Raw genomic sequence first — 23,214 nt, 5'->3', positions numbered from 1 at the left:
GGTTAAGGATTTCACTCTACTGCTGTGGGACCGGCTCTGGAGCTGCTGAATTTTCTTGCGAGGCCGGGTTAGTGAGAGTTTTAACTACGGAATGCGCATGCTGATTACTGCTTATATAGAAGTAGAAGGGACACTAATCTGGCACCACCAGTCTTCTCAGGTCACATAACTCTACCAATTGCTTTGATGGCCACTGCAGGCTGCACTTCTGCAGTGCTTTTAATGGCATCAGCAGAGCTCAGAAGTGCAAAAATATTGCCTTTAAACAGGCTCCAACAGTTTTTTAAGCTGTAAGTCAATTATTTTGCTGAAGCATTCTTGACAGCATCATGAGGGCCCCACAGAGGGTTATAATCTCTTCGCCACACTTTACCTTCCTGATGCAGCTAGGCTACCTAGACAGCACACAAAGCGAGTGACAGTTCGCATTCTCTAATGTCAACAGTACTCGGGGCAGTGCTGATTTCCTACTTCAACAACTCCTGTTGAAATAGTGTTGCACATGAAAGGGGTGTGCTATTCATGGCCACTGGGTGTAGTTACCAGGATTCTCAAGAAGGGCGTTGCTGCTTGTATTTTGTTGCTACAGAATTTTATGACTTATCCAAACTGCATTCATGCTAAAAATGATTAGTAATCTTGGAACACTAATCTCTCAGTCTAGCTGGGCTTAGTATTACCTTTTAGTGTTCATTTAATGGCAGAGCAGAAAATAGTATACATATCAGAGTATTGAAAACAGGCATCTGCAAAGTTTATTGAAGCCCTTCCATATGACCTTGGCTTCACTATCTATCAGCGTAAAAAATTATGTAACTTACATTTTCCAGTCTTTGCCCCAAGCCAGTAATAATTGCTTTTTTGTGCAGAAGTTGGCATTGCCACAGACATGTTCTCTCCTGCCCTAATTGGCCAAGTGCGTTTGTCTGTGCTTGTGTTCCGTAGCAGTAGAGAAGAAGCACGGTAATTGGGGCTTCATCTCAATTGTCATGTGCTCAGACTTTTTATTTGTTCATATTTCTTAACACCAGACCTTTGGTTTGTCGTCTAAACTGGGCTGGGCTGGGGCACGACCCCTGTCACAGTGTCCCCTGACATACGTTTCCCTTGTATTCTTTCAGGGCATCGATGGGGTGGACAGTGCTGCCAACGTTCGAACTGGCCGTGCGGGGCATGGCACAGCACCGGATGCAGCTTTGGCTTCCACCCCACGGCTGGATGGCTACCGCTTTTCCATGGTCAACCTGGAAGGTCTGCTTTAGCTTGTTCAGCAAATGTATATCCTTGCGGAACATCTTGGTTCCTCCACAGCACTGCACCTACTGCACCGATCTTGCATTAAGGGAAAGGGTTCTCATTTAATGCTGGAAACAGAAGAAAGATAAATCAGTTTGACGGTTTCATTATCCGCAGATGTGAGTCTTGCTCAACAAAAATGTAGGTGCATTGCTGGTTATGCAACTTTAGGCAGTGCACAGAATGCCTGCTCTTGCCTTCCCTTTTGCATCCATTAATGAAGATATATGATATTGCGGTGTCTAATTACCCTCGGCCTTGTAGCATCATCTAGCACGTACAGTACAGCCTTTATCAAAGATATACTGACCGGGGGATGGGGGTACAGTGGGATGTCCGTAACACCACGGAAGTCCTAGGCTCTGGAGGAAATGAGGAAAAAGATTTTGGTTGCTGTTGATGCAAAACAAGCCATACTGCATGGCCCACAAGCAAACCACGCCAGCTGTATATTTTTGGCAAGGGCTGTACATATGCCAAAGATGAGAGAATAAAAATGAAAGCTACAAAATAGCTAATACCAGCATGCCACTTTTGAACCAGAGGAGCTCTGAACAGCAATGACAGTGTGTGTTACGCCGAAATGATCACACTTTTACCCGTTATTTGAGCAGTGAAGAACCCTGATTCCACAACAGTCTGCCTGCTTTGTGCCTTTTTTATGCTGTAGGACAACTCGATTAGAAACAGCACTAAGAACCAAGCTAGCACATGCTGGCATTGTGCGTGACACCATGTTGTATGGTTCTCCCAACTGTAGCTCTAGCACCACATGAAGCGAACTAGCTGCCCTGACTGGCTGATTGTGTGAGGCAGGAGGTGGTATAACTGCATACAATACTTATTTTGCCATAGGTCTCTGGCGTCAGCCGCAAAAGAAGGTGAAGAGTAGAAATTCCGTAATGCTGTGTAGCTGGCTAGAAGCAGTTACCTACTCCTAGTTGCCTAGCAATTTTTGACAAAAGCTGTGCCTACAGTCTTTCAGGACTTCCCCTCATTTCTTAATTTTGATATTGTCATGTTGCTTAGATTACTGTAGTGTCATTGGCAGTAATGAAAAGAAATGCTGTGGTGTTTCTGTGAGGATATCGAAGTTTTTTAGGTCATTTGAACCAAAGTTGAAATGTATACTCATTCAATTTGTGAGCACACAGTATGAGTTATACTCTTGCTGACACTTAGTGAACTTCAGCACATTTTCTTATTTCTTGAATTAGCCTGGTTGACTATTTATTTATTTAATTATATCGTAGCCATACCACCAACTTGTCATTTCAGTGGATGGGGAGGATAATACATGTGGCGGTGAATGTGAAAATGCTGGTGAATGTCAAAGACAGCAGCCCCTATTTCAAAAAGAAACTGCTACAACATGAGTGGCGGTGCACCCATAAGATGCAAGGAAATCAGAACACATTGCATGGCTGTGAAAGTTGTATTTCACACAAGTTAAAAATGTAAGGAAAAAAAAAAGACTTAGTGTAAAGTTTAAATACTCAGTGGTGCATTTTGAAGTCCATGAAATGGAAGTTGTTTTGGAACAAGGATATCTTTGAAGATGCATGAAAAGCTTTATTACGAAAGTTTGTCTGTGTCAGAAGACCTGCACTATTTTACCAGGTACCTTTATTCTGCGTGTTTTCCACATTCATTGAACCCAGAGCTGAAGAGTGGAGACAGCCGAAGTAACTGTCGCTCAGGCAAGCTGATAGCACCAGCATGGGCTCTGCTCCAGCAATGGCCACTAAATGTGTGCCACTAGGTGTGAGACTGTGTAAGCAGCTGCTCAGGCTGCAGGCATTATGCTTCTGGTTCATAATGCTTTGTTTGCACTCTGAACAAGAAAAGCTACAAAAGATTTGGGGTTCCTTGGGGTGCCTTGAGACACAACGTATAGGTATCTCGTTCAATTTTACACTTAATTGTTTCATCTCAACTAACTTATTCAGATAATTAAGAAATAAGAATAGTCCTGAATTTTCCAGACGACTGCTGTCATTACAGTGCGGGTTTTAGCCCTTTAAAATGAGCTTCTTTTTGAAGCTAATCAGTTTGGTGGGAGGTGCCTTGCGCAATTGGAGGCTTGTGTTGATTCATTATAAGATGCAAGCTTTGTGCATGTCTCACATGCATACAGATAGTAAAAATTCACTGAGAATGTTTCTAGGAATCAAGTGACATCATTTTCAAGCAGTTCCAACCACCAGTTTTGTAGAAAAAGGGTTAGTCAAATTTTTAGGGGAATCCCCCAAGATGGAGTAGATTTGTAATAAGAGAGTAATTACTCATTGGCATCCACCCGAGCGCAGCCATACGGCTACAAAGGAAAGCTATACAGCTTTCTCAGAAACTTCGCAGTTAAAGAAAAATTCGTCCTGGTCCGGGGTTCGAACCCAGGACCACCGCTTCACCGGAGCAGTCGCTCTACCAATTGAGCTAACCAGGACGGCAAGCTTATGGTAGGGCGAGAGCGAATTGATCAATAACTCGAAGTGGGAACTGTGTTGGTCAAATGTTACATAGTTGTACCAATGACTTTGCAATAAAACCTCAAATGGGGTGTGTATCCATACTGCAGTCTTTTGGACGTATAAGGCAACTTTCTTTAGAATTTAAAATTGCTTCAAGAGGTATTATGAGGCAGTATACAGATGGAACGTCTCAGAAGCTGAACAATTTTTTAAATTTGTTTTTTTATGCCGAAATGGGTCGTCAAACTGTATACCTCCATTTGTAAAAACATACGAAACACCAAGGAAGCCTCTCAGCGAAAGATAAAAACATGCTGTGCAGTTGGTCGGTAGTATTCATCATGCAAAAATATGGTACATAGATGTGCCATTTTCTGTTTAGCAGCTGTTGAAGCAAGTGGGACACATGTGTCCTGCTGCCCTACGAAAGTTTAAGCACTCACAGAAAGGCATTATGGGACATGGGGCAGTTTGCATCAATTTCTTGCATGCTTTTCCTTAAGAACTCATTTCTTTCTCTGTGCACGTTTCTTTTATCACACAAGCATAAGCATTCTGCAGTGTTTAAACCACCAGCTTAGTCATTTCTCCTGTGCTTGGTGTGTTGTTCAGCCTGCATTGTTGAAAGTTTCCAGACAGTACTCCAAACTGACAAGCCCTCTTTTTCTTTCTCCTCATTCTGTGGTGGCCCCATCAGAGAGCCAGGATGTGGAGTTGGATGCAATCTTGGGCGAGTTGTGTGCACTGGAGACCCAGTTTGAGCGTGAGATCAACCAGAAGGGACTGAACTCGCGCTCCTACCCGGGCCACAATGCCAGCACCAGCCCGGTGTCGCTCAGCCTTGCACCCCCCGCTGCGACCACCACCGTGTCCGCTGCTGTGGTGGGCATTCCAGCCAGTCTGGCACTGTCGTCGCCCTTTAGCACAGCAGCGACCCTGGGCCAGCAGCCTTCGAGCCACTGTCGCTCCAGCACCTCCAGCGGGGGCGGTCGGACCAAGCTGGACTTGGGACCCTTTCAGGCAAGGGTTTATGCATGTGTATCGAGAATAGCTGCAGAGTGAATTTCAGCAATGCAGTCGAAACAAAAGGAACAAATAAAACAGACTTTTGTTTCAAACCAGGTCACATCAACAAATGGTTAAAAAGTGCTTTCATCTGGGCTGGTTGGCTCATTCCTGATTGCATCGTGCGCACTGTATTTGTCACTTGTGCTACTTGATTCGTAATCATATCTTTTCATACAAGACACTTGTCTTCTGTTTCATTGGTATTTTGAAAGGACACTGTCAACTAGCTGGCCCACTTAGGATGGATAGCAAAACTATTTGGAGTCGCATATTTGCCTCTCCTACTCATTTGGACGAGGCAGGGTAAAACCCCAATTCACAAGCTGCCCTTTCCTGAATAACAACCGCTGCACCACTGTGGGGTGCGCCATGTTGCCTGTGCAGACGGCAAAGGAGCCTCAACAGAGCAAACTGTTGGGCTAGTTGGTCGTGTATTTTGAATATTATGGCACAAAAAGGGACATGGGACAAGCAGTCGATAGTCAGCAGTGTGTGCTCATCATCCTTCTTCAAGCTTGTCCCGTGTCCATTTTTGGTCTGTAAGATTCAAAAAGGAGCCTTGCTGAAAACAAACTGGTGATGCTGGGAAAATGGATGCCACACTGCAGAGGTGGCAGCAGCAGTGAGCAATGCCAGCCTACATAAGAAGACACGAAACAGGAAAGCAACTTGGGTGCATTTTAGATACCATATCGTATTTACTCGTGTAATTTGCGTGCTTTTTTTTCCTAAAATTAAGGCTTATAAAGAAGGGGGTGTGCAAATTACGCGGAGATTTCGCAAACGCATCCCAAAAAACCCTACAAAGGCCTTAACGCGGAATGTATACGGTATAGCGCCACATATAAGTCGACCCCACAACTCGTGCCCTTCCCTGGCAGAAAAAGAAAGCTTACTTGAAATGTATGCCATCTTTTTTTTTTTTTACTTTACGTGCAAGTACTGGCCTATTGGTGAAGGTGTAAGAACTTAGTTTGCAAGCACTGGCCTATTGGTGACGGTGTAAGAGCTTAGTTTCTGAGCTGATCAGCAGCAAGTGTGTGGTGACCTCTTGTTTTTTCCCGCTTGTCTCTGGCTACACGTGCAGGATGGCATCGTGTCTGCAAATGGAGCCCCTAGGACCGAAAGTCCAGACAATGACTCTGCCTTCTCGGACAACGTTTCGATGCTCTCCTCTGAGTCGTCTGCCTCTTCTGGGGGAGGCAACAATGCCCTGCGCTCTGCGGCAGACAGCTTGGCCAACCACCGGACCAAGGCTGTGGTGAACAGCAGTGGCTTGCTGCCAGCATCTTCGCCCTGTCAGGTATGGGGGGCCTGCTTTTGCATTCGTTGCTTGCCACTCTCCAATGTGGATATGCCTTGGCCCGCACAGCTTGCTGTCACTGCACATGCTTTGAGCTCAGAGGCTTCAGAGGAACACTTGCTTGTTATTCGCCCTGCCAGATTCCTCACGTGTTTGCATAAGAACTGTGCCGGCCACTACTGTTTGAGGCCTGTTTGAATTGTGTCACACAGGAAGTTTCTTAACGCAGTTAATTGAAAGCAAAATAAACTTGATAAGTTTTGAAAACATAACTGGAACAAGTTGGCTTCGAACCACTTCCTGTTGTGCCCTTGAAACCCTGTTCTTTTCCTTGCTTTAGGCAGGTACAAATTAGGTACAGTCCCGGATGTGCAAGTAGTTTAATTTTTGTTTTTGAGGAATCTAAAATGGTACCATAGTGCAGTATCGTATTCTTTCACGCATTGTCCAAGGCCTGTGCAGTGTTGTAAAAATATTTAGAGTAATGCTGCAGTAAGATGAAAGGATTCTTCTGAATGAAACAGACCATTTGAACAACGCAAATGCCTTTTTTTTTAGTGACGGGATGCTCGTGGAACTTTCCAGTAGAATTGAGAGAACCATAATAGCTCGTCTTGTGCTCCTTCTGTTGGATGTTGAATGATATGGGCCGAGTCTTAAATGCCATAATGCCACTCAAAGCTCACTCCATCTGCCTTTGGGAAATCAATCTCTGCATGAAATTTTCGTTGTGACCAAAATTAGACAGCTATGTTTGTATTCTTATCTTCTGTGCAGGAAACGAAGGAACATATCAGTATTAAGCGCGAAATGTGCGCACAATGTATTTACTGTCCACAAGGATTTCCTGGATCCTTACTTTCTGATTGTCAATGGCAGGAAGGTTTGCATTGGTGACCCTGACTTGCATGGTGTACACATTCAGTAAGGCAAAGAGAAAGAAATGGTTCTTCCCTCAAGGTTCCAAACTGCTTTTGAGGGAATTTGCGGGCACTTGTGCCTTTTTCGAATGGTCTGTTGGAAATTCCAATGCTTTAGTTAAATCTCTTTGAAAAGCAATGTTTTTCTGTAGCGTTAGAATTATCGCCGTTCATCCTGTTTTTCAGTAGTAGCCACCCGTAGGCACCGGAAGAGCGCTACGAAGTGCATAAATTCCGGGGTAACTTGGTAAAACTTATCAACATACATGTTAAACCGTGCTAAAAGGCAAAACGAATTAGACGCAAGGACGGGACAAGCACGGAGTCCGTCGTCCTGTCTTGCATTTTTCCTGCCCTTGCCCCTCTGTTTGGTCTTTTAACGTATTTTACTAGTTTAAAGTAGTGGTGTAATTAGTAGTGATTTTATTAATTGATTAAGTAGAACAGAGGACAGTATGCCTTCTCACCTTCATATTGCACTTCCATGCTTAGAAAGCACCATTTCTTTTTGCACTTTGTGAGGTACGCTGCACAAAGCGCTTCTGTATTTGCACGACCTGCAGGTAGCTCATCCTGCTTTATCAGTGTCAGTTGTCCTGCTGTGCTTTTGTGTGTTTGTTTTGTCCTGCACTCTTGGACTGCCAAGATGCATGTCTGTTGTCGGCTTGTATGTGTGTGTTTGCACTTGCAGCTTTTAGAGGCCATCAATGCCAAGCTGAGGTCTATTCAGGCAGGCATTGAGCTGGATACTCCGCCCCCTGTGAGTCACATTTCTCAGAAGTAGTCTTTGCACTGTGTTGGCCCCGTTTCCTTTTTTGTTTGTTTGTTTGCCATGTGTGTCACTGTAGTCAGGACATAGTGCACCCTCTTTTCTCTGTGCTTCTCTTTGTTTCTCACGCAGCAGTGAAACTGTTTGTCAGCATTGATTTTAATTTATGTCCTGTAGGGTCCCTGCAATGATGAGCACCGAGGATAAGAAAAGCAAAAGACTGATCAATATTGAATCACATATACCACCCTTCTGCAAAAATGTTTGATCTATCCCAGCAAACCAAAAACCTCTCGGAGACGTCTAGCTAGACGTCTCCGAGAGGTTTTTGGTTTGCTGGGATATTATGTAGAACCAGAAATATCAGGGATTAAAAATGACCCTCCGCCTTTTCTCTTTCAACTCGTACGTCAGAGCGAGCTGGGCAAAAATGAAGGTTACAGACCAGGACCACACTGCACTTGTGAATGCATCACCTGGCTCGGTTATTGTTAGCCTTTTTTTTCCCACTCACTCTTTCCGCATGGCAGTAGAGAGCAGAGTGGAAGGGAGCCATGCACCGCTCCAGCTGACCATGCACCTTGCCTTCTTTGCCTGTTTTGTTGTTGCAGTTCTTGGGGGCCCATGAGAGCCCCTCACAAATGATATCATGTGAAGCTCATGATGTTGCAAGGAAGGATTTCACCCGGGAGATTGGCTCTTGACGTTATCGCGAGGAACGAGAATGGGAATTTAAAAAAAATATTTGTAAATTTTCAGCTTGCTTTTGAGGACTTGTACATGGTATGAGTGCTCAATAGCTCATAATGCGAGAATTTCATAGCCACCTTCGAAGCCGTTGCAGGGACCCTTAGGGAGCTATTGTGTACTTAAGGGCACCAATGCATCCAGCCATTATGTCAGTTGTAGATGCTTTTGTTAATCTACTCATGCTAGTGAACAGCAAAGATTGTTTTTCACACAGTGTTTGCTGGCCACAGGGGGGACAGGCTTTATGCATATAGTTTCACATACTAAGGCTGGTTGTACATTACAGAGGCTTTGCTGCTGGTGTCACTGCTATATTGCACCGACAGCCACCCTTATCACTGTATCTGCAGCAGTCAGTTGAGGAATCTGTGTTGAGATGTACTGGCATCATAGTATGTATCACTTAATTGATCTATTTGCCAGGTTCCATGCATAACCTATGTCGAAACACAGCCACAAGAGCATGGTTGTTGGGTGTCACCGTAGTTTGTGGTCTGGTTTCCTGGCTGCTTTTTGCTCAAGCTGCCATGTCTTGTACTATCTCTGCTTGATATGTTTATCATGCGCTGTTACTTCCTGTCACTACATTTGTCTTCCTCAGCTCATTTTGTATTCCACATAATCAGTTGTTTACAGGGCATGAGGGGAAGTTGAATGAATGATGCGTATTTCTTGTTTGATGTAATTGCTGGTATTTAGATATAGAGTAGTAAAGTAGCTGTGATTAAACTTTAAGAAGTTAAAGAATTATCCATTGTGCTTATTTTGTGCTGAGTCAGAACTGTGAACAGCCTTGCTGGTGTTTGCTGCAAGTTTTGCTGTCTTGTGCCCTGAGATTAGTGTGCCTGTGCCTCACCTGGTGTGTGTGCTCTTGTCCTTTTCTCTTTTCTCTGCCTCTCTGTTTCTCCCTCCTCTCCTGCTCTTTAGGCAGAACAAGCTGCGCGCCTCAAGGCCGAAAAGATTAAGATAGCTTTGGAGAAAATGAAGGAGGCCAGCGTGCAGAAGGTAGCACCCTGTTGACACTTTTCTGTGGCTCTGTTTCAGTGCTCTCTCTTCTTTCTTTTACATTCTTTCTTTCACGGCTCACCTGCCCTGTCAGGTCCAGTTAGGCTGTAGCTGCAACCAGTAACAGATCCTGGAGCTTGCTAGCAGTGCAGCATGCTTAAGTGAAAGAGGAGACAAACTTTTAGTTAGAGCTGCTGTGTTATCATTGATTAGCAGAGTAGAAATTATGATTTAATGCAGAACTTTGGAAATGATAGTTCCATTTCAATGTATTTCATGTCCCAGACTAGTGCAGGTGTTTCAAAGGATATGAAGCTCACATATTGCATAACAATTTGGATCCACTTATATTTATTTTAAAATGAGTCCAAACTTAAAGCTGATGTCTTAGACTATTGATTCAGAGCTACTAAAAGAATCTCAAGTTGCCAGCCACCTTTCATGTTGCTACTTTCTAAAACAGTGCCCTATTGCTTCAGTAAGTTGCACTTTTTCATCACATGTTGGCTGAGTTGGGGCAAGGATGTATGTAATCACAAGTTATGTGTATTCCCCAAGTCTGCCTGAAGTAACAGTGTTAACTAGCCAACACTGAAACCTTTGCTAGGTTATTCTATTTAATCATGGTATGTTATCTTGGTACAAACATTGAAAAATTTGAATCTGCTTTTCTTATCGCATACCTTTTCACGTCTGTTCTTTTCACTGTTCCTGTTGTGACTTCTGTTGCTTGTGCTAGGAAATTTCACTTTCTTCTGTTTCATAACACAAACTGCACTCGCACTCAGGTTTGTAAACTGCATTAGTTAAGGTGCTACATTTTTTGACGTAATTATTTATCCTTGCCCATCTTGTTAATTGGCAAGCACATGTACCGTATTTTCCGGTTATAAGATGCACCTGCCATATATGCAGGCTGTCATTGAAAAAGTTGGTATATAAGACGCACCCAAATGGTATATAAGACGCACCCAAATTTACCCAGTAGGCTAGTGAGGCTTAATTAAACACGCTTGCGCGACCGTTGCGAAATGCAGCATATCTGTGAGAAGTTCTTAAGCAACGCTAAGTGATCGAAAAAGGCAACACTCGCTCATAGCCGCCCACGTTTTAACAAAAAAGAAAGAAAAACGAAAGAACTCTCCGTATGTCCATAACAACATTTTATTTTTACTTAAAACCTTCGAAGCCTTCATCTTCGGATGCGCTATCAAAAAGTTTGCCCATTTCTGGAGGCAACGTGGCTGAAACATTCTCTTCGCACTACGTACACGGAGCAAAGTTGTAAAGGGTGACTAAAGAATGCCGGCTTGTCTTGGCTTGTCTTGACAATGGCGAGAAGCGCGATTGTCGCCATCTTTTGGCATTTCACATTACTTTTGCTTGGGGCCTCCGAAACGGCCATGTGTTTGTGGTCCCGGAAGTCGTCATCCCCGCCGTTTCATGATAAAGTTCACCTAGAAAAGTTGTGCACGGCTGTCCCGGTATTGAAGTAGTAACTGTGCTACAACCGCGTTATTGGTAGTGATATTTTTCGGTGAAAAAAGCTTGAACATGAACTGGAGTAATTTCTGAACTCGCAAAAAAAAAAAAAAAACAAGGAAAAATTCGCTTATAAGACGCACCCTTGTATAGGACACACCAGCAAGATTTTTGAAAAAATGCTGCATCTTATACACTGGAAAATACGGTAGGTGCTTCTAGAGGCACGGAGAATTTGTGAGTGATAGCAATGGTTGTAAACCTAGCAAAGTCACTGATTGGCACTAAAGGGCCTTTTCTCGGTCAACCAAATTTATGACCGTCAATATTGAGGACTTTGGGCACATACTTCTATAATTGCTGCTTAGGTGCAAGTTGTTATATAGGAAATAAGTGAGAATAAGATGTTTCTTTTGTTGTTTTCATTATGAAAGTGTTACTGGATTAATATAAGTTTTTAAGAATGCAGTAGGTTGATCTTTATGTATTGACTATTTTTTGTCCTCTGGACTTTTCACTGACCATTGTTCAGAGCATTGTTTGTCCAGTCCAGCTGGTCATGGAGTACTCACTCTGTAAACTCCGATACTTATTTTCAATTTTCTTGGTGGTAGAGTTGTGTCCATTTATCATCTCAAAGCTGCAACCAGATGAACCTTACAGGTCTGCCATACACCTGAGAGCACTTGGGGGCAATTATTGCAGATCACTGTTGCGCTTGTCGCTTCCAAAAAAGCCATGGGCATACGATGGGGTATTCATGGACATTGTCAGGATGATCTGGGTATCTAGAACAATCCTCTACTGTGCAGCAGGTATCTGCCTGATGTTGTAAAGAATCTAAAGGTGGAATTGTCCTATGTCTCCAGGAGACACCCAGAACAGATGTCAGTGGTTCCTGTAGATGCACAGGTGCAAATGGATATTCTATTCTCACATTGACATACCGTATTTTCCGGTGTATAAGACGCACCCTTGTATAAGACGCACCCGCCATATATGAAGGCTCTCATTGAAAAAGTTGGTATATAAGACGCACCCGTGTATAAGACGCACCCCAATTTACCCACTTAGTCTAGTGAGGGTTAATTAAACACGCTTGCTCGACCATCGCGAAATGAACCATGGATGGACTCATCTGATCGCATAAAAGCTCCGTAGCTCCGTAGGCCCGCAGCCCGATTTCCGTTTTCGGTAGCATACTCGACCGCAGATAATTTGAACTTTGCGGTGTAGCTCTTGCGCAACTTCGGTGGCATACTGTAGTAAGACCGAGCACGACAGGTGTAGGTAGTGGAAAACACACGCCGAAGTTGCAAAGAATGACTAAAAAAGAACGCCGGCTTGGCTTGTTTTGACAAAGGCAAGAAGCGCGACTGTCGCCACCTTTTGGAATTTCACATTACTTTTGCTTGCGCCTCCGAAACGACCGCGTGTTTGCGATTCTGGAAGTCGTCATCCCCGCCGTTTCATGATAAAGCTCACCTAAGAAAAGTTGCGCACAGTGGTCCCCGTATTGAAGTATTAACCGTGTTACTACCGCATCATTGGTAGTGATATTTTTTTGGTGAAAAAAGCATGAGCATGAACCTGAGTAATTTCTGAACTTGCAAAAAAAAACCAAAAAATTCGCATATAAGACGCACCCTTGTATAGGACGCACCAGCAAGATTTTTGACAAAAAACCGCGTCTTATACACCGGAAAATACGGTAGTTGGGCCCGCACCTTACGTGCCAGCCATATGCCATTTGTTTAGTTTTATCATAGACTTCGAAGTTATTTTTATGTTATGGCATGTTTATTAGTGTTTACTACTGGTTTTGCACTGATATGTGAAAGCAGATCGCTCCATATATTAATAAATTAATATATTTCAGATACATAGGAATGAATATCACAGATATTAATTTGCTGATGTTTATTTTATATCTGGAAATTACTAATAAGGACCTTTGAACATTCCATAAACGTTGGCTTTGGATGTTTATGCTGGCAGTTGTTTAAATTTGGTGGGCATCACAGGAATATTTATAAATACTAGTGTCCTTTTTGGTGTGACATTATCTGAAAATTCAAAGATATTCTGCCTTGCATGGAAACATACCTTAAAAATCTAGAATTCTACAGTGCACAACTTCTCCATCCGCCTTTCAGCTCGGCTATCATCTTGGAAGTTTTCATTCCTATTTAGGCAGTGAGGGTGGCTGCATCTGAAAATAACTCGCAAAGCATGAGCTCCCCTGTAACAGAGATAAGGAGCTGGCAAATTGAAGAAAGCAAAAACATTCCTAGCTTAGACACATTTTGGAGTTTTGGCCATTGATGTGACTGTGCATTCTTAATAATGCTGCCATACTTAGTGAGGCATGACAAATTGGTTTGGAACGAGCAGCTGCTTTATATGCACAGCTTTCTGCAGACAGGTAACCATGCGAGAAAATATTTTAATCCCACAGCTGTCTCGCTGGTAAGCACTAGGCAGAAATGTCCAAGGCTCAGTGAAGCTGAAAGGAGCACAAAAGTTGCAAGTTTCTGCTCTGTGTAGCTTTTGCTGGAATAGTTCTGCACATGCCGTTGTGCAGATACCACTTTGTCTTTTAAAAATCCATTCCTTTAGACAGTCAAATGTACTGGGAAAAAAATTTGCTCTTTATATGGCAGATGCTTGCATTGAAGCTTTGCTCAAAATAAAATTTATAGTTGAAGGAGCTTAGGTGTTTAATAAAACAGCACGTAGCTTTCAGTGCATGCTTTTAAGCGTCCACCTGAGCTCTGATTTGTTACAGCAATCTTTGCTATGTGTGTGTGTTGCTGTTGTGCAGCTGTTCATCAAGGCGTTCAGCGCGGACAACAGTGCCAAGAGTCTGCTGGTGGACGAGCGCATGAGCATTGTGCATGTGACCCGCCTGCTGGCCGACAAGAACCACGTTCCAATGGACCCCAAGTGGGCCATCCTGGAGAGCATCCCACAGCTATACATGGGTCAGCATCATGTGCACTGCCAACATGCGCATGTTCCAGCATGTTTCTTTCCTTCTTTTAAATGCAGACCTTGCTCTCAAGAACTTAGCTATTAAGCATGGGGGAAGGAAAAAGTTATCAACAGGTTGTGCCTATGCTGGGTGCATTCAAAAGTCTGGCGAAAGCCTACATACTTTGTTTATTTTTTAAATGCGCAAATGCATTATTGGCCTACACAGATTTCCAAGACCTCGAAAAGCAGGCACGAGGATAATTTTTTTTCTGCGCCAATGATTGCTGCATTGAAGCTAATAGCACCCCCTCTCTTTCCATGGTGTTCTGCAAAGGCGTTTGTTGCAATGCGCCTTTACCTCTTTCCCTACCGTTGGAGAACTGACAGTTTTTTTGTAGGTTTCACTAGATTTTTTTTTTTTTTTCCTGTGTAGGGTCCTGTTGTTCTTATTGTATTTTGCATGGCACACAACTTTTCCCAGTCTGTCCTCACTGACCTGACTACCCACTTACGAGCACTGGATGCTTATCTGGGGTAGAAAATGTATTAATTAAAAAGAAAGGGCAATAAGAACTATTTATTATTAGGAATGGTTTCGATTGCATGGCAGTTGGCATGGCCACAGAAGGCGTAACTCTGATATGTGCTCTTCTCTGCTTGTGTCTAGAACGCGTCTATGAAGACCATGAGAACCTTGTTGAGAATCTGCTTCTGTGGACGCGCGATTCGTCCAACCGGATCTTGTTCATGGAGCGGGAGGACAAGTACGACCTGTTTGTGAACCCAGAGGTGAGCGTGCATCTTTGGACTGCCTGCTGTGCAACTCCAGATTTGACTCTGAAAGGTTTGCCAGGGCAAGAACGGCGGGCAATGTGGGAGGGAACGCTGTGTACTGTGCCTGGCTGTTCAGAACTGCTGTTCTGAACAGCCATTGCAAGTTACGTGAGTAAATACGATAAGTGGGCGATCTTAAGCCATTTCAGTTAAGCCGTTCTAGCGTTAAGTATGTACTTTTTCCGACCTCCGGCCAACTACGGTTTAGCTAGGTTTTACTGTAATTTGCATGATCTTATCCTGATGGACTTGTGCAGTGCATTCTCTACCTTGTATTCTTTTTCCTTTATTTTATTCCCAGTTGCCATTTGTCATTTGTGCAGTACCTCCTGTGTTGTATACATGCATGAAAGAAAGCAGGAAGTGTTTTATTATATACCTCTAGCTGAAATCAGGTCAGGTTTTCCAAAGAGAAGTGGTGGCCGTCTGATCCCTGTGTACTGCAGACTTTTTAGGAGTTGGCATCTCTGTGGGCAGCCAATGCACTTAGACATGTTATACTGCTGTCACATGGGCACTTTCGATCGCGATCGAGTCGATCGAAATCGAAATCGATGCAGATCCGGCGTTGCTACACGGCGAATTCAGTCGCGATCGACCGCGATCCTGCTCAACCGCATGGAGCACGATCGAGGGTTGCGGGATGCATTGACAAAATGGCGGCGCCCTGCTCGCCCGCTTCGGAACAAATACATGTCACTGCTGGATTCTTCGACGCGATAGCTCGCTTAAATGGTAGCGGTTCGCTTTTATTTCGCACACTCTCGCCCACGCGTAGAGGTTTAAGCGATAACTAGCCCCTGTTTTTCAGATAATTTGGCAATTTTCAAGCTCTTAGGCCTAACTAAATGCAGTGTGTTTGCCTCGCAAGAGCGACACCTGGCGAAGTAGTTGTCTTGCTTTTAGTCAGTTGTTACATTTTCTACTATTTCCAGTTTTTCTTCTTGGAACGAAAAAAAGACGTGCAATGCACAGACCCTAGCTACCAGTAATTACGGAAGAAAACTTCTTCATCTCAGAGCTGATGTGCTTTGGCGCCTTGTCACTAGATGGCGCTACCGTTCACGCGTGCATCGAGCGTTGTTTTGCTGCTGTTCGCTATCGAGTCCACTGCTGGTTGCAGCAGAAAGTAATTAAGCTGCTTTTTCTGCTCATAGTTGAAATTTTCACAATAACATTTTTATTAACGATTGTTATTTTTAATTTATTAGAAATCGATAGCGCTGATGACAGTAGGCACTGTGCCATCTCGTATGTAGCAATCTAACTAGTTGATCGGAATCGAGTGGATACGTGTAACAGCTGTCCACCTCAATCGCGCTTGAAACTTCAACCGCGTTCGAGACCGATCGCGATCCGAAGTGCCCGTGTGACAGGGGTATTAGTCCCAAAGGTTGCTGTGTATTAGTGCTTGTTATTTTTTGACTGAGCAATTTTTGTGTTTCATCCACTTGCAGAACTATTTTCTTGGAGCGAGTTCATCGGAACACCGAGCTGAGCTTGATGACGATGCCAAGTTGTCCTTGATTGATGTGCGTAAATCATTTTATTGTTTTGCACCATTTCTTGCCTGTTAGTAATTTTCACTTAACGGCGACGCTGGAGGGTGTCAAATTAAACGAAATTCAAACTTGCCAAGAAAGAAAGAACTGTCTCAGAAAAACTGCAGTACTGATTCATATTTGTTGAAGTGTCGTACCATAAGCTGAGTTCCCCTCTCTGATGGCGTCAGGGGAAAAAAGATTGATGATAGGATATGAAGACATTTCACAGATTGCTGAGTCATGCTAATTGAGGACAACTTTCATTGAAAGGTTGGCTGTTTATTTGAAAGAACACGTTGACAAGCTAAGGAAAAACTATTTACCTGTAAAAAACTCGAAATCTGCTGCTGATCCCACCAGCCATACTTTATTTAATTCTAATTTTCTACCCTCGGAGCAGCCAACTGCCGGCCAGCTCTGTCTAACCTCATGCTGTTCAGAACTCGGAGATTATGGAAAGAGCACTTCCTATCATTATGGTTATGCTGTTCTCACCATTTTTGGAATCCCAGTCATTTCCATTTTCGTAAGGACACGCACTCAAGCCTTGCAAAAACACTCTGTAGGTGAAGTATTTCCAGGTGCCATGTGCATCCATTGTGCTTGCACAAACCCACAAACAGGCCATTCCCAACACAAACACATATAAAACATCTCTGTCGAAAATGCCTACACATCACTTAACGGCTGCCATATTGGACTAGTTCACGGGTTCCACATCTCCACAAGATGTGGAAGGTCGTCTGCATTTATTGAAGGAGGCCCAGTAGCTACACCTGGTTCTGGCAGAGCGGGCCGTCAATGCTGCTGGCTGGACTAGTTGCCAAATCTGTACTGAACTGACTGAGTATTCGAGCTCATGCTCCATTCTTCAACCTCTTCGTCGGATTTGCAGGTGCTGATAGCAGTGCCGCTACTAGATAAGTTGTTGTTCAATAATTGAGTTATGCCAGGGAACATTAGTGCGTTATTTTCTGTGGAGTATATTTTCTTGTGTCCATCGCCATGTTTTGCGAAAAAGCATTTAATTTGTGATCTGAGTTAACAGTATTCATACTCGAAAATATTCAATTTGATTGGCATCCAGTCTTCTTGCTTTCGTACCAAGAACATTTTCGAGAGAATACAGAGATGATGAGGAGGGCTAATTTTACTCTTTCTGTCCAGTGCTGCAACTTCTCGTGTTTGTGTCAGCAGCCAAGAGTGTATTGAAATTGGTGCGCACCGCCGCGGTGGCTCAGTGGTTATGGTGCTCAGCTGCTGACCCGAAAGACGCGGGTTCGATCCCGGCCGCGGCGGCTGAATTTCGATGAAGGCGAAATTCTAGAGGCCCGTGTACTGTGCGATGTCAGTGCACGTTAAAGAACCCCAGGTGGTCGAAATTTCCGGAGCCCTTCACTACGGCGTCCCTCATAGCCTAAGTTGCTTCGGGACGTTAAACCCCAATAAACCAAACCAAACCGAAATGGGTGCGTACTGTGTGCAGGAGTTCTTTGGGGGAACGAGTGTTGGTGTGCCGGAGGTGGAAGGACTGCTGTACCTGAAGAGCGACGGCAAGAAAGCCTGGAAGAAGCACTTCTGCCTCCTGCGTGCCTCGGGGCTCTACTACTGCCCCAAGGGGAAGTCCAAGGTGACCAATCACTCAGGGTTATCCTACAGCTTGGTTTCATGTCGTTAGATTCATGCTTAATCAGAAGCAGCCACTCTTAGAGGGGGTATTTTTGGGAAAAGGTTCCATTTATTTGAGCTGTGGATTTCATGGACTTTTTTTCATCAAAAAAATGGTGTTCAGCATATTTGTCCCATGTAAAATTTCTTGCTTGGAGACGGTGGGGTGGCTGCCTCCTCATCTCCACCATTAATCCACCCCTGTTGAATCACAAAATTATGCCTATGAGATGTGCTTGCAGTTGGGTGCCTTCTGCCATGGCTCAGTGTTGCATAATTTGTAGTTTTTGTTTGATGAATATATATCTCAAGACTTTTGTTACTTTCTTTGGATCATGATAACAGAGACGTTGCCTACCAGTTTTGTCAGATTGCTGGCAACGTACAGGTAGGCACAGAATTTTTTGGAATAGGGAAGCCTTAAAAAAGCATGTATTCTTGGCAGATTAAGTATGTGGTGGCAAACTTGTAGAGAGTACCATATGCTCTAACGAGCTCTAACGTGCACATATTTTCACAAAAATTGAGTTGCAGTTGGATGTAAAGCCGAAACCAAGCTCTTGGAAGTTGGCATGGTAGGCACGTTACAGGTGTCGGGCCAAAATACTTATATTTGTCACGCATAAAATTGCCCCCATTTTTTTTCCCCACAAATAATCATCTGAAATTGCGGGCCAACTTACTGGTTTATGCGCACGCTGTGCTGGTGTCTGCTCCCGTCGGGGCTCACTGAGTCACAAGTGTGAAAAAAAAAAATAGTAAATTCGTATGCAGATTAGTTCCACTAATGAAAATTCAAACTGTGTGTTACTTACCAAGCTCGCTCGCAATGGCAGTCACTTTCTCTGACTAGTGGTAGATAGCGCTAAAAAAAACTTCCAGTTAGGGACTTTACTTCTGGTAATGTCCAGAGTATGCGTCATGCAGGAATCCAAAACCACAGTGCTGTTTGCAGTCGATTAGCCACTTACCAGGCTACTTTAGCTGGGCTACACACAAGTGTGGAAAGCATGCAATTCTGTCACTGTTGATCTCCATTTGCCTTCAGATGCCAGCCTTGCAGTTGTGTTGTTGCGTGTGTGTTGCCTTGATGTGCGCTCACTGCGATGACAGCAAAAGAACAACCATTAAGAGAGCAACGAGAAGTATGCGAAAGCTGATGTGAACTTCACTTAAGCTTCTGTGCAACTTGCATTTTTTCCATTTTGGCAGACATGAAAATCGGGTGTGCGTTAGAATCTGGTAATTACAGCACGTTCTGCACTTCCCTGGGTGTCCTTCACAGTGTGCCCCCTTCGATGTTGGGGCGGGCCTCTGGGCAGCTAGGGAATTCTGTTTTTCCTTGCCTTCTGTGTTTAAAAAACTTCACTGGGTCCTGTGTGGGCTTTCTGCTGCATTTTACATTTCACTCTGATGCGTGATTCATTTCTATGCAGTTGCCAAAAGACCTGGTCTGCCTCACCACTTTTGAAATGAACAACATTTATGTTGGTTTCGGGTGGAAAAAGAAGTACAAGGCGCCAACAGATTTTGGCTTTGCAATCAAGGTGAGCTCTTTGTGCATAAAAATGTCTTTCTGCAGCACTAGCTCGACGGTCTGCTCTCTTCGGGTTTCACATTGGGTGTGTGAATGCAAAACCACCATGCTTTCTAGTGGTCGCATCACAAACCACAAAGTGAAGAGGGGCAGAGCTCTGTCGAGTGGCATCAGCGGGGCCGATACTACTACTGTATGCAAATAGAAGAGGGTGATAGAAGAGGGGGAGTAGAAGGAACAGAAGAGATTAAATGCACATCGCAGGCACTCTGCATGCCAAAGTTCTGGCAATAAATGCAAAATATGCCCCCATCCACCTTCCCTCTAGTGGCAGACATGTTCCAATACATCTATGCTGTCATGTTGAATGCAAATTGATGCACGAGCTGCTGCTTACATGGGGAGCAACAATACTGTTCTCACTTGCTTTTAATGTTGATGCATTATATCACTGGAATTTCTTTAACTAACTGCGCAGCCTATAAGTTTGCCACAGCAATAATGGTGTTGTAAACTTGGGAAGATGCAGAGGTGCTTCCTGTGCTATAGGACATTAGCTGACAGCAGCTGTATCCCTTCCATATCTAGCGGCATGGGGGAGAGGAACGCAACGCTCTGAAAAATTTTCAAATTCCAGTGACACGTCTACACTTAGCAATGAGTCTCTCGTGAGGAGGGGAAGTGCTGTAGGAATGAGGCTACGCTTTGCGCGTCAGCTGCCGTGCCTTTTGTTCTCTCTCGGAAGAGCTCTCATGCCAGTTATGGAAACAGGCCCAAAAGGGCTTTCATAGTTTTCACTATACTGCATCCTGCACGTCACTTGGAGGATTCTGAAGTTTTTTTTTTGTTTATTAAGTTTGATGCAGTTTCTTCTAGATGACTGACTTTTTTTGAGCATTCTAAATCAGAAAAAGAAAAATTTAGCTTCAGTCTGTAGAATTTTGTTTACTTGATTTTTGAGGAGATAAACCATTCGCTGAAATTAAGCACATTTGAACTTAAATCAAATCTTGTTACTGCACGGTGCACAGCCATAATTTTGTGACTACTATTTTAAAGGGGGCACTAAAGGGTAATACTGAATCAAACTAGACGGCTAGGTTAGCATCATGTGATGGCAAATGTGTAATTTTTACTTACAGCAGAGTTTCGATATACCAGGAAATTGTATAAGAGGAAAGTACACTTAGTGACAACTCTTGCGGATTCCAGCGACTGCAACTGGTGGCATGAATTCTTTGCCAGCTGTTATTGGTTCATTGTTTTATGGAACAATGCTATTTCAACATCAGTGGGCAAATACCACAAAAAATAGAAAAGCAGCATGGTGATCACATACTAAAATGCGAAGAGTTTCATAATTAAAACACTGCAAACCAGACGACAGACAGGAAGATGAGACACAAACACAAGCGAGAATGCCTTTGTGGAAAGCTCATCAAAGTCAATGTTGGCACAGCCAATGTTACCAAGATGTTTTCTTTTTCACTTCATTGTCAACGTTTTGACTGCATTTCTGGTCTTCGGATGGCACCCGTGATTAGCTGGTAAACACGCATTGTAAAAATGACAAGACCTTCCCTTGGTTCAGGGGCCCCTGAATGCGGAAAGGATTCAGGAATTTATTTGCGATTTTCTCAGCAGCACACTCATCTATCTGCACAGTAAAAACATTGGTAGTCTTCTCGAGGAATAAATCTAACCGCTTAGCATAGCACCTTGCTTGGTTTGCTATTTCCCTTTAGTGTTGCCCGTTTAAAAGTGGTTGCGTAGTTGCAGAACACTTGAAGAAGGAGCAGAAAAATGGAAAAGTCTTTTAAGATGCACCTCAGCCTAAAGCTGTGGAAAAAAATGGTGATATCTTTCAGTCCATGGATTGTACATTCGCCACAAACCTCTAACCATGCGCAAGCTTATCTCAGATAACTCGTGCCTTGTATAAGAAAGTAAGGAACGATTTCTGTCAAGAAAAAAGTTGCTGCCTTAGGTGGGGTTGAATCAGTTATAATGAGAACAGTGAATTTTAAGATATATTGCATTACCATAAGCACATTGCCAGCATAGGGAGCAAGTATATTGTGATATGATAAAAGAGTTACACTTACTTGAAAAATGTGTAGCTGTTCAAATAGTAAAATTCGTATTTTTATCTTGTGAGGCATGTATTTAATTCAGATGATTTAGATTTGGGGTAGCAATTATTCAAGTATTACCTGTGTCTATGAAGGGTTTTCTTATTCTCTCTGAAATTCTATTGCTTTTTGAAGTTTACATGAAGGACAGGACATAAGAAGGGAGCCGACAGTCACATGTATGCAAAATGCGAACATGTGTGTGAACATGTGCTTGAGAATTTCGCTGAAATATCAAACCAGCTAACGAAAACCCAAACGCTTACCACATTCCTTCATGTCTTGCTTTCTCCGTTTTGGAGACTTGTGTGGCATGTGATGGTGTCCTCTTCCTCTCTGTTCTGTGGCAGCACCCACAAATCCAGACCAAGTCATCCAAATACATCAAGTATCTCTGTGCCGAAGACAAGCAGACCTTGCAGCGGTGGGTGACAGGATGCAGGATTGCAAAGGTGAGATGGACACTCTCAGTGCATTGCATGTACAGTAAAACCCTGTTGATGGGCTCCCGGCTCATGCGATTTCTGGGTTTGTATGTTCGAAACCGCTGGCGTTAAAAATGTCCCATAGGGTTACACCATTTTCCTCCTGGTTAATATGTTCGCAGATGAGATGATTTACCGGCTACTACGTTTAAAATTTTGACAAAGTCTCGTCGTGTAATACGTTTAGTGACCAACCGAACATGTGCAAACGCACATATGGCTGTACCGGAGGACGTCCAACATGCGGAGGAATGCAGCAGCAGTTTCCCACCGCAGTGGCTTTTCTGTGGTGCCTAGGTGAAAAGGGGTGAAGCACGGCACGAGGGCTGTGCAGCAGCACACTAGCGGATGCTTGCTTGTTCATTCTAGGCATGACCTGTAAGCCACGTAAATGCTCAATGATGCCCCTTTATTGGAGTTTCTTTATTTGTGGGAGGGTGTGAAGAAGATGAAAGGCCGTTGTGCAGTCCTACGCATTCCTGCCATTCTAGGTGTAGGCAGTCACCTGCATGCTTGCACCTGTACCCCTGCTGGTAGGTCACAAGTGGTTCCTTACGTGGCACTCGGTAGTTAGGAAGACCCTTGTCAATGTTTTGCGGCTAGCCAGCTCACTCTGTATCAGTTATAGTTATAATAAATACAGCGTGAGTGATCATGCTTTGCCATCTCGCACAAGCACAGACACTATCGTGGTAAGGAAGTGAAGTTGCTTCATCTACAAAGTGGGAGAGAACCTCATAATATAAGTAAAAAAGATTGTTCGCCAAATTCAAAGGTAATAGATTCTCTCTCTCTTTACCCCAAAACACTCTGTTTATCAAATTCGAAAATAACCAATTCTCACTTTACCCGGAAACACTCTGTGAAGAGAACTTACTGCCTGAAGAGCTTTTCATGTGTGAAAACTTCAAGAGGGTTATTAGCAATATTAAATTTTTTTTTTCCCACTGAGAGCCAGCTCTTGCCACTTGCAT

At 43.6% G+C, this 23,214-nt stretch overlaps 1 protein-coding gene across 5 annotated transcripts in view; it reads left to right on the top strand.

Annotated features, from left to right (window-relative positions):
• LOC149341146 (uncharacterized) overlaps positions 1–23,214 on the top strand; it is a 147,765-nt gene that overhangs the window by 114,623 nt on the left and 9,928 nt on the right. For 2 of the 5 annotated variants that reach the window (XM_089543033.1, XM_089543037.1), the window contains 11 exons: positions 1,122–1,251; positions 4,465–4,787; positions 5,923–6,138; positions 7,750–7,818; positions 9,505–9,582; positions 13,889–14,048; positions 14,708–14,829; positions 16,332–16,406; positions 17,905–18,048; positions 19,523–19,633; positions 22,106–22,207. In XM_089543033.1, coding sequence (XP_089399159.1) covers positions 1,122–1,251; positions 4,465–4,787; positions 5,923–6,138; positions 7,750–7,818; positions 9,505–9,582; positions 13,889–14,048; positions 14,708–14,829; positions 16,332–16,406; positions 17,905–18,048; positions 19,523–19,633; positions 22,106–22,207 — 1,530 coding nt within the window. The remainder of the gene's footprint in view (positions 1–1,121; positions 1,252–4,464; positions 4,788–5,922; positions 6,139–7,749; positions 7,819–9,504; positions 9,583–13,888; positions 14,049–14,707; positions 14,830–16,331; positions 16,407–17,904; positions 18,049–19,522; positions 19,634–22,105; positions 22,208–23,214) is intronic. The other 3 variants (XM_089543034.1, XM_089543035.1, XM_089543036.1) reach the window with 3 other exon arrangements.

Source organism: Amblyomma mixtum, chromosome 5 (genome assembly GCF_055824585.1).
Source record: "Amblyomma mixtum isolate Tamu chromosome 5, ASM5582458v1, whole genome shotgun sequence".
NCBI classification, from domain to species: Eukaryota; Metazoa; Arthropoda; class Arachnida; order Ixodida; family Ixodidae; genus Amblyomma; species Amblyomma mixtum.
This window is presented reverse-complemented; position numbering and strand designations above follow the sequence as displayed.